Consider the following 11,104-nt stretch of genomic DNA (forward strand, 5'->3'; position numbering starts at 1 on the left):
ATTCTTTAAATCTCTTTTTTTAAAGTAACTTCAGCCTCCGAGCTGTTGAGACTAGTGGAAGATGACAGTCACTTTGTGAGAAGACTTTGTGGGGGAGGATGTTAATCATCACATTACTGAAGATGTTTTCAGTTAGGAAGAGCTGAAAACATGACTGGTCCTGAAAACCTTYCTTAATGTCAGTGAATTGTGATTCCAGTGGAATTTGGAATGGTTTGTTCGTTTGGTGGGAGTGTTTGGAACAGGAGGGTGACCTGCCACAAAGTAGCAGAATATATTRAAAACTTGGTTTAAAGCAAATTGACTCCTAATCTATCACCTGGGTTATGTTACTGTGCTAATTCTTTGGAGCTTCATTTTGAATTTGAAGTAAATGTGGATAAAATTACTGCATTTTAATGTATAACAAAGTTGAATCTCAGCTCTGAGTGCAATTTCCAATCAGCCATGCTGAGTGCCTGTAATATTTTAGAGGCTTCCTGTGACAATTTAGTTTACAGCTGCATGTTAAGCATGAGTGCTTGGAAAGGGAAACTGTCACCCAGTAAACTTTATCATTATTGGGCAATAAAGGGAATGAAAATATAAATCAGAATCGAAGCAATTGAAGCAGCTTCRAAAATGACAAGGGAAATACCAGCTGGGGAATTAGTCAACTTCTGAGAGACATGATGCAAACAAAGATATTTAAAGCAGTTCAGTGTGGTACAAACAGTGTAGTTACAGATGTTTAAACCTTCAAAKTACACACAGAGTTGGCAAGGCTTGATCCCTTGGTGGATCTTGCACCAGTGTGGAGGGAAGTGAACAAAAGCCAGGGAAATTTAAGTTTAGTTCCTTACAATCTTCAGTGGTGATTTAAATGCAGAAAAACCATTCKGATAATTTTAAAATGGGCTGTTCGCTTGAAATTCTGTGGTGTTTCTAATTGAATTTTTGAAAGAATGTTTCATTAGGAATAGAACACCACCAGGATAAATTCCAATCAGCAAACTGGATGTTGTTGTGATYGGGGTGCTCCTGCCCTCTGCTCCAGGCAAGAATCCCAGGAAAACTCCTACCCCTCATTTGTGTTGTGTCGAAATTGCAGCCCMAATCATCCCCCTGTGGTGCACAGGGTGGCAGGGAGGGCTGCCCAGGCCTGCCCTGAAGGGTTGGAGCCCCGGAGGGAGCAGCAGCTCAGTGCAGGCTCATGGTCTATATCACCAGTGTTGATTTCCTTTGCAGGAGGAGCGCCTCAGACGCGGAGATGATCTGAGATTACAGATGGCTCTGGAGGAGAGTCGCAGAGACACAATTAAAATTCCCAAAAAGAAGGAGGTAGTGCCTTCGCCTAAGAAATTCCTGGTTATGCTGCCAAAAGCTGAGATACAGTAACACAAACTGGCTTAATACTGAGCTCTTTTATGCTTTTGGGTTTGCTTTGTTGTATAGCTTAAAGCTTCTTCCATGTGGGTTATATTTGGAACTACTAGTCAATGCAGGCGTGTAAAAGGAAAAAAAAATAAAATAATWATTGCTTCTTCACTCTCACGGGTTTGTGCTTCTGCCTGACAATGCTCTTGAGTAAAGCTCAGCTTCTTCCTGCCCTCAGCACACCACTTTGTTGGACCTGATGGATGCCCTGCCCTCCTCGGCACCGGCCCCACCCAAAACGGAGCCTTGGGGACCTCCTGCTGTCCCAGCCTCGAACCAAACGGATCCCTGGGGAGGATCCACAGCTGCAGCTCCTGCCTCTGACCCCTGGCAATCATTTGGTAAGAGAAAACCACCAGCAGCAATGGGATTTCCAASGTTTTGCTTTGGAACGTTGAGCTTTTCAGAGTTCCTCCGTGTGCACTATCAGCTCGTGTTAGCCCATTTTGATTTGTCCTACTGACATTCCCCAACTCRTTCCCAAGCAGAAGCCAGTGGAAGSTGYATTCTTTTTAAGCAGTTGAGTTTTGTGTGTGCAGTTTGARTCTCAGGACAGAGGGGAGTGGCACTTTTGTTGTCTTTACAGCAAAACCGACGTGTCTCACAGAGGGAGGATGCTCATGGTTCACTGCTGGTTGTGTCCAGTGCCATGGGTTTAGACTCTTCTCAGAATTTAATCTGATAYTTAGGCAGAGTGCTGAGCTTATGAAGGCCGTAGACCTGAAATATCATGTCCTTAATTGCTCCTAGAGAATTATGATGTGTTTGTGTATGGTCAAAACCAAGTGAATTAAATGATTTAAATGGAAATTTTTTTAGTAAACAAAAAAGTCAAAGTTGCCATTTTAAATATTCACTCTTCCATAGGCTTTTGATGCTAAATTCCTGAAATATTTCTGAAGTGAAAGACGCAGTGTTTCACATTTAAAGAGCAGCTGAGCCCAGTTTTTGTGTGGTTTTCTGTGTGTGTGTTGCTATCTGTGTGATGGGCTGATATCTGCATCAGCCCCAGCTTGTCCAAGGAGTTTCTCAGTGGAGCTGCTGGAAGCTCTGGGAAGGGATCTTCTGAGCACTCTCGCATTGGATGCTCCCTTCAGGAAAAAAAGGACATTTTGGGAAATGCTGTTGRTGGGAAATGCTGTCATTAGTGTGGCATTGCTCATAACTCAGCACTGGGGGCAGATAAGGGAACTGGAAGTACTGGTGTGGGAATAGTGGGGCTTCCTTGGAGAGTTCTGGCATTTCCTGCTCCGGAGCTGTAGCGAYCACGTGCCTTCTGATGAAACAAAACCCAAAATTCCCATTGGAATTTGTGCCACTGTGTGCAGCACTCGGTTTACAGGAATATTGGAATGCCAGGAGGGTTGAATGGAGTCTTMAAAGCTAAAATAATTCTCAGTTGTAACTTGAAACCCGCAGGATGTTAAAGGTGAGAGTTGTGACATGTGCGTGATTCTGTCCTGCTCTTGGGTTATGCAGTTCTCATGTAGGAATTGAATCATTGATTATTGAATTTGTAGGAATGAACAGTTGTCAGCATCTTCCAGTAAAAATGAGAACCCTGAACACAGAGGCTTTGGGTTAAAAAATAAGGGGGTATCAGTGAGCAGCTTAGATGTGTGTCAGAAGTGCTTAGAAATGGGAATAAAAAAGCACAGCTGGCTCAGGGAAGCTGATTGTATTTTTATAAAATAGCAGTGTGGTTAAAAGAGTTGGAAAACATTCCCTCTAAATCTTACAGATTCCTTGGTCCGAGGGTTAATGTTGTGCATCTCATACCTTTTACCTTTGGGCTTTTTATAAACTCACTCTCCCCTGAGTTCATAAATAGACCCTGTGATTTAGGTCACCTCCAGYCAGGGATTGTCACTGGTGGTGGCAATGTCAGTAATAAAGGCAAGATTATTTTATTGCTGGAGCTGCAGATATTTGTATTCAGGTTCAGGGAGGRGAATTGTTTATTCCTCTGCCTTGCCCACAATTTCCTGGTGCCTGTTGTTATTTAGAGTGTGTGGCACAGATGTTGAGGGTTATCTGTGTCCTGGTGCTGAACTGCTGCTCCCAGTTTTAACTGGGACTGAAGGCTCCTGAGAGGGTTTATCCCCAAGGGAAGCTGGACTGACTGCTCTTCCCTGATTCCCCTTGCAGGTGCCAAACCAGCTGCTTCCGTTGACCCTTGGGCAGCACCAGCAGGATCCACAGCTCAGCCTCTGTCCAAAAACGTGGACCCTTGGGCTCCTGCTCAGCCATCTTCTACTGCAGCAAAATCTTCTGTGGATCCCTGGGGATCAGCACCCGCAAACAAACCTCTCTCTACTTCCGGTGAGCAACGGTCTCATCCCATATCCATCTTATTTGAGTAATGAGGAGAAGTCCAAGTGATTTTATTGCATTGTGTGGTTCAAAGAAGCTGAACAATTGGCAGAACTGGTCTGCAAAGTAAAAAGGAGTTGTAATAACCAGCAGGAAAAAGAAATTTGAATGTAATTATTCTGGCTTAGGGCTCTGAATTTGTGGTGCTGCTTCGTGCTCTGTCCCTTCTGTGTCTCCTCCTGGTATTTGTGGCTGCCTGCTGAGCATTTGGGACTGCTGCTGCTCTTGGGTTTTAYCTTTAATTAGACAAGGACTTAATTTCTGGCAATGAATGATACTCTAATTTAACCTTTCCTCGTGATGAATAGCTCTGCAGATGGATGTCTCTGCAGATGTAGATTGACAGGTTGAGCAGCTCCCAGCTCGGAGGAGACTTTCAGAGGTGCAAATGAAGGTTTGTTCCTTCAGACGGAGGGTGTGAAAGCCCTCCCTGAGCCCTGGTAATGATCCAGAAGGTGCTGCTGTAATTGTCTGTTCCTGCTCTGTAACTAATGCAACCTTGATGAGTGTTAATACCTGGCATTTTCATATTGGCASCGTGGCTAAAAGCATCAAAATGCATTTTCTGCTCGTCATTCATCCCAGTACACAGCAGACAAAGGAATCTGAATGCTGCAAAAAGTTGTCTAAGCAGCTTTTCCCTGGGCAAAGGGCAGTAGCTGGATCATTGTGAAATGAGTCTTTAACTCTGGTGGCTCTTTGTTCTTGAGAAGTATTGTTTTTATACCAAWTTTTCACTCCTTCTCCCTGGGTTTGTCATCCTGTTCTCTGTTGGCTTGAAATGTGTTGAAGGTTAAAAGTAAATTAGAAAAACATTTTGCTAATTAAAAAAAAAAAACCACAAACTTTAAAGCTGTTCAGGAGTGTGATCGCTGATCATTTAGGTGTGGTTTTTATGCCTCCAATCTGAGGTAAGAGCGTGTCCACATTTTGGGATGGTGGTGTTTTATTGATTGCAAACTGGGCAAGCGCTGGTGCTTCAGCTAACGGGCCTTTACCATCTCCACAACCTCTGCTATGGCATTCCTCCTTTCCACTTGGGGAGCAGAAGTGAAATCATCACTGATGGTGTTTTAATTGAGGGCTGATTAACACTCAGTAGTTGAGGCTTGAATCCATTTCTATTCTCTCCTTCCACAGCAAGATCTGCTTGTCTCTAGTGCAGACACTCGATCAACCAAACCCCAGCATGCTCAGGTGTGCCCTACACCCATCTCAAARCAAATTGCTCTGATTTAGTTGTGCCATGCTGTCAGAAAGGACAGTTGTGTGACATTCTCCTCCTTCAGCTCCTGGCTAAGAGCAGGAGCACTCCCAGCTGCTGCCCTGGAACCTGTCGTGGCTTCTTGGCAACAGGAAYGGGTTAGGAATTGTTTCCAGGAGGATCAGGTGTGTGCTGCAACCGAAGATGTGTTAATGACAGGGCTGTCTTRTTGTTTTGAACAGGAAGTACATCTTTTGACCTCTTCAGTAATTTGAATGGTACAGTTAAAGATGATTTTTCTGAATTTGACACACTTCGAACTTCCAAAAAGCCAGGTACGAATCAAATTCTTAGCATGTGGACAGGTTGGGTGACAGTCACATCAACAAATGTCTCTATTCTTAAATTTTATTGAACAAAAAAATCGACTTCCATGAAGGGAAGGAAGTGATGATGCAGCAATTAAAGCTCCTCGTTCCCATTTTGGCCTGTGCATGAACTYGTGGGGAATGGGCCTTTTGCACTGTAGTCCATGGAATTGCACTGTGTAATCTTTTGCTGCATTGACCCAGAARTTTGTTGGACTTCTTAATTTCCAGTGTCCAGCATGTTTGGAGCAGGGCTTAAGCTGAGAGAGTGAACCAGRACCATGCTGACTGAACTTCTCAAATGTGTATATTCCAATAGGAAGATGAGAAAATACTTTCATGAATACTCTAAATTTATTTTTTCTTTGGTCAGTGGTCAGTAAATCAAAACTGCCAGACCCTCAGCTGTCAGTTCTGTGGTACCATTGCTCTCAGGATGGTTCTGCCTGAAGCACAGCTGGGCTTTTAGAACCCARCAGAGAAACCCTGGGTGGAATCCAGCTAGGAAGGGCACAACAGTGGTGTAGGGTGAGGGCACAAGCCAAGGCTTTGGAGTATCTTTTCCTTGGAGCCTCTGAGTCCCACCTGGAGCAGCAAAGCTGTGGGAATTCCATCAGTAGAGCACTGCAACTCTCACTGTGGCTTCTTCCTGCTCTCCTAAAGAACACTGACCTGCTTGCATGCTGAGAGGGTATAACCCGGCCTGAAACACTGAGACCTCACTAACCCAAACCTAGAACAAAGCATTTCTGCTCTCACGCACCTCGGGCCTCTCCCTGCTCGGCTCTGGGGATTAACCAGCAGTTCTGTTTGTCCCTTTGTGTTGTTGCAGCTGATTCAGGTTCCACTCTGCCATCCCAGCACAGCGGTACCACGAGTCCCGATCTCTTTGACTCGCAGCACTCCAGTGGGACATCAGGCAAACAGAGCGCAGCCCGRAAAACCCCAGAGTCCTTCCTGGGCCCCAACGCTGCCCTGGTGAACCTGGATTCCCTGGTGTCTAAGCCAGCACAGCCTGTTACTTCACTGAACCCGTTCTTGGCACCAGGTTGGTTTCTGCATAACCCTTTATTTGAGCTTTCCCTTCCTGTAGGAAAACCCTGCCATAGCTCGGTGCTGTTGGAGATAAAGGAGGGTGATTTGAGCTTGGTTTTCTTGGTTACTTGAGCCAGCAGATCATGAGCAAGAGCAGGAGGGTCTTAGGGAGGATCCTGGGCTCACCCAGCCCAGTGACAGTCTCCAAAAACACAAAGTCTCTGCACTTGGTCTGCAACTGAACTTGGTTCCAGAAGTTCCCCTCACTCAAAATTACCTGTGCTAGAAGRCTTGGGATTGTATAAACGGCTGAGCTAAAGGTGGTTATTGTCAGAACAGGTAAGATTACCTTGGGAAAGTTATAGGTAGTGGATTCCTGTTGGAAGCAGGTTGGAATTGCCATAATTGCCATTTTCCTGAAGTTGCAGCAGGCACAGGAGATCTCTGACTGTAGCCTGAGGTTCCAGAGAGCAAACTGCAGAGTCATTCAGTGGTTAGTGTGTCTTAGGCTGGCACAGTGAGCCAGTTTTGATCTGAGAACGCATTCTSAGTGTATTTTGGAGAAATGAAATAGGCTGTTGCAGTTCTGCTGTAAGCTGGGCTTGGTGGAAGAGAGCCCTTGCTTGGAGCAGGCTGAAATGGTGGCACCAAACATGTGGCAGATGTGTTTTTTAAAAGCTGAAATTTGCRCTGACATTTTCCTGTGTTGCTCGTAGGGTAAAACACTTGGAAATGCTCTTTGCGTGTGTATTTTCTTTGCTCTTCCAATGGAAGAAAAAAAATCGATTTATTAAAATCCTTGAGTAGGAAAAAAGGCAGGGATTCTGAGCAGCTTTGGCAGTGAGCAGGGAGAGAGGAAATCTGTATATCTGCCCTTCCTGGGCACTACAAAAAGTTTGTGAGGGGTCACTGGGCCATCCAAATAATCTTGGGCTTGTATGGTAAAAGGAATTTGTAGGACTGGCAGCAGTCCATGGAACCTCAAAGGCTGGGAAAGTTGTGCTCTGCTTTTTCGAGCACCGCTGTAATTCGGAAACAAGTTGTTTACTTTGGGAATTCTTGTCCGAGCTCGGTGCCAGAAACATGAAAATGGAGGTGGCTGCTGAGAGCTTRGACCAAACATAMAAATCAGAGAATCCCACAACGGTTTGGGTTGGAAGGGAMCTTAAAAACCATCCAGTGCCACCCCTGCCATGGGCARGGACACCTTCCAGGATCCCAGGGTGCTCCAAGCCCYGTCCAGCCTGACCTGGGACACTTTAAGGGATSCAGGGGCAGYCACAGCTTCTCTGGGAATCTGTGCCAGGGCCTCCTCATCCTCCCAGGGAAGGATTCTTCCCAACACCAATGTAAACCTATTCTCTGCAGTAAAGGAGCACAGAGAGCCTGCAGGTTTCTTTCCTGATGCAAAGCAGCATTTAAGAAATGAAACCAGTGCTGTGGATGTCATGGTTTGGGCTGTTGCAGGTAACTGAATTTGGAGCCTCTGTCTGCAGTCAGGGCTGTGGGAAGTGGGAGCTGTCGGTCAGTGAAGGGGTGTMGGAGGCATTGGCTGCTCCAAGGGAGCAGACTGGGTGTGTTTGCTGGATGGCAGGTTCTCCACAGGTTCTGGGGGTGGGGATGGGCAGAGCAAGAGCTCTTTGCCAGGAAGGACCATTTCCCAAAGCTGCTGTTGATGGCAGTGCYCCCTCTCTCCCCCTTGTCTCCCGCCCAGGCGCCGCTACAGCACCGACTCCAATCAACCCCTTCCAGGTGAACCAGCCTCAGCCACTGACCCTGAACCAGATGAGAGCGAGTCCCGTGATGGGAAGCAGCCCCTCCTTCAGCGCTGTGCCCCCGATGAGCATGGAGCCAATACCTCTGTCTTCCATGGCCCCCGTGCCCGTGGGAATGGCACCGATCCCGGCCATGGGCCCCGTGGCGTCGCTCACCAGGATGGGCCAGGGGCTGAGCATTGCAGGATCAATGCCCCAAGCTCTGCACAGTACAGCAATGCCGCCGGCAGCCTCGCAGTCTGCAAATACAACTAACCCTTTCCTCCTATAAAGACCCGATTAAAGGAACTTTTCTTTTCCTAGTGTTTCCAGGCTGAAGTCTTTCCAGCGAAACGAACGTGGCCTGTGTGGACTGAGCGGTGTGTGAGAGACTTGGAAGTAGATTTGCAGTTTACAGTTATGATCTTTGAAGAGTTGTCTCTACTTACCAGTTAATCTAAATCTAGTCTTTGCTACAGATGGTACCTTACTTTGGCTTGTTGAGCATCATGTGAAAATGTTCAGACTTTCCACCAAAGTTAGATTCTGCCCATTTTTGTTACTTTGTTAATCATTTCAAATACACTTTCTAGGGAGAGAACCTGCCATTTGAGAACTCCGTCGGCTATTTTGTAGATGTCAGATCATGTGCTGGATTCCTGAATTTACTCCTCCCCTGCATCTGTCACTTCCTCTGCCCGTAAGATAGAGCTGAGATTCCGAGTGCTAGTGAATGTTTTGCACATAACTACACACAGTTCTAGACTGTTGGTTCACCCATAGTCCTTACTCTTAGAAGAGACCGACCCGGAGGGCCCAGGGGGGCTTGGTTTTTATGCATTAAACATTGCAAACTCGCACTGCTTTGGTATCTCTGAGGTGGGACTGAGCAAAGCAAGCTTGTCTCAAAAGGAAAATGACACAAAACCCCAGACAAAAACACCCAAGACCATGCTCGAGTTGTGCTGTCGTGTGCAGTGTTGAATTCCTACACTACTCTAAGGACTCCTGGAACTCTCTGTGAGTGGCTGCACTCGTGCTGAGTGAGTGTCCTGCTCTGTGCTTGTCCAGTACCAGCTTCGTTTGGAAGTTTTTTCATGTGTATTTTGTTTTTATTTGACTTACGATGTGAGTTGAAAGAAAAAAAAAAAGGAAAAAAAAAGAGAAAAAAAAAAAAAAGGAAATACAGTGGGACAACTTTGAATTCAGTTTCACCGGGGCAAGCTTTAAAACTAATTCAGGCTTAACCTTGCTATATGCAGTTACTCTTGTATACTTTTGCACATATTTTGTTTAGTACAGTTTCATATTTTGAGTTTGCAGAGTTACCTAATAGTCCTTTTTTTGCTAATTTTTATAATGTGGTTCTTATTTAACTGTCTGGTTTTGATAGATTTATCAAGTCTGGCTGAAAAATTAAGATATTGGCAAATGTCATTTTTATGGTTTTAATGCCCTCTTATTTATGGTTTTAGCTCTTTGTTTCTGTAAAGAGAGTTTAAAAGGGAAGATTAACACTAAAATATTTACTTTTAAATGAAGTATTCATAATGCAAATCAAAAACAAATCCTCGTGACTAATTATTTTTAGATGAATTGAATTTGAGCATAACATGATTTAAGACTACATTAAAAAGAAAAAACACTAAAGTCGCCTTTCCCTTGATTTGTTCCCATTTCCCAATCCCCAAACTGGACAGACTTTTAGCCTTGATGAAGATCCCAAGAGAGGCTGTTTGGTTTTATTTTCCTTGTAAAACTTCTTGAGCTGTTAAAAATCCTGATGTACAAATGCAACTCTTTTAATTTTACCCACTAATTTTCCTGTTGGAAGGTGCACTCTGTAGGATAACTGGGAGCTGATTTATCCCTTTTGAGCTTGCAAATGCTCAGGGGTCCTTTTGGAGCCCCAGCCTTGATGTGGCTGAGCTCTGCTCTCCCAAAAATCCATGGAAAGGGATATCCCAGTGCTCCCTCCTGCCTGGAGGGCACCTCTGAATGCACTCGGTGCACCTTGGTGGCCTTTCCCTGGTTAAAAGGGGGAAATCAGAAAACAGAATTTGCCAGAGTTGTGTGTTGTGGTGAAACAATTCCCTATGGGGCCGGAGAGGGGCTGGCTCCATGGAAAGACTGGGATCAATCTCCTGGTGGGAAGGGGAGGCTGAAGGACCATCACATTTAGGGCACAATCACAGATTTGAGCTGTGTAGGTCAGTGTAGCTMTGGTAGTGTCTGGAGTGCTCCACGTGTGGTTCATGTGTGGATTTGGGATCCTCTGGAACTGGTGAGGAGGATTCCCAATCTTCATCTGCTCTTGTTTTTCCTATAGGAGGGAAGAGAATTGCTGTCCACACCCAGCCTGTCTTTAAAAACAAAACAAAACCCATTCCTGTTGCCTTTCAGAGTAAGGAAAGACTTGACTTTCTTTGTTGTTGTTGAAGTTATTGAGAARTGTAGAGCAGGAAGGGTGGGATTCTTGCAGAGGGGGGGAAGTGCTTTCCAGCTGATCTGTGATGAGATTTCCCTGGGGTTATTTTCCCGATTTGATTCTATCGGCACGGGAATCGAGGTCACTTGGTGTCGTTCCCTTCGTCTGTCACCCGAACTGCACTCGGATGGGGCATTGTCTGTCCAGCCAGAAGTCCTGCCCGTGTCCTGGGGAACTTTTTAGAGGCAAGATGGGGTTGATCTGAAATATTTCTAATGCTGAAAAAATCTGCAGTTGGAGCTGTCAACTTGAATTGCTTAAGCTGTGCTCTGGGCTTGGGAGGGAGCCCTGGCTTTATGAAACTGTCGAATGGCAAATTGTTGTTTTACAAAGTCCCTGCCCCAAGAGCTTTGTCCTTTTTGTGTTAAACAGAGACATTGATGGTGCAGCAAACCTCGGGGAGRCTCCCTGAGGAGCCCCAGCCCAAATTCTGGTGCTGGAAAGATTTAGGCCCAGACTAAMCAAG

General features: G+C 45.4%; 1 protein-coding gene across 7 annotated transcripts in view; it reads left to right on the forward strand.

Annotated features, from left to right (window-relative positions):
* EPN2 (epsin 2) overlaps positions 1 to 9,358 on the forward strand; it is a 51,867-nt gene extending 42,509 nt beyond the window's left edge. For 6 of the 7 annotated variants that reach the window (XM_057381297.1, XM_057381296.1, XM_057381295.1 and 3 more), the window contains 6 exons: positions 1,228 to 1,320; positions 1,595 to 1,757; positions 3,565 to 3,738; positions 5,236 to 5,328; positions 6,194 to 6,409; positions 8,111 to 9,358. In XM_057381297.1, coding sequence (XP_057237280.1) covers positions 1,228 to 1,320; positions 1,595 to 1,757; positions 3,565 to 3,738; positions 5,236 to 5,328; positions 6,194 to 6,409; positions 8,111 to 8,442 — 1,071 coding nt within the window. In that variant the 3' untranslated portion in view covers positions 8,443 to 9,358. The remainder of the gene's footprint in view (positions 1 to 1,227; positions 1,321 to 1,594; positions 1,758 to 3,564; positions 3,739 to 5,235; positions 5,329 to 6,193; positions 6,410 to 8,110) is intronic. The other variant, XM_057381302.1, reaches the window with a different exon arrangement.
* Positions 9,359 to 11,104: the final 1,746 nt, after the last annotated feature.

Source organism: Malurus melanocephalus, unplaced genomic scaffold, assembly GCF_030028575.1.
Source record: "Malurus melanocephalus ecotype Western Australia unplaced genomic scaffold, MMel_1.1 scaffold_504, whole genome shotgun sequence".
Classification (NCBI taxonomy): domain Eukaryota; kingdom Metazoa; phylum Chordata; class Aves; order Passeriformes; family Maluridae; genus Malurus; species Malurus melanocephalus.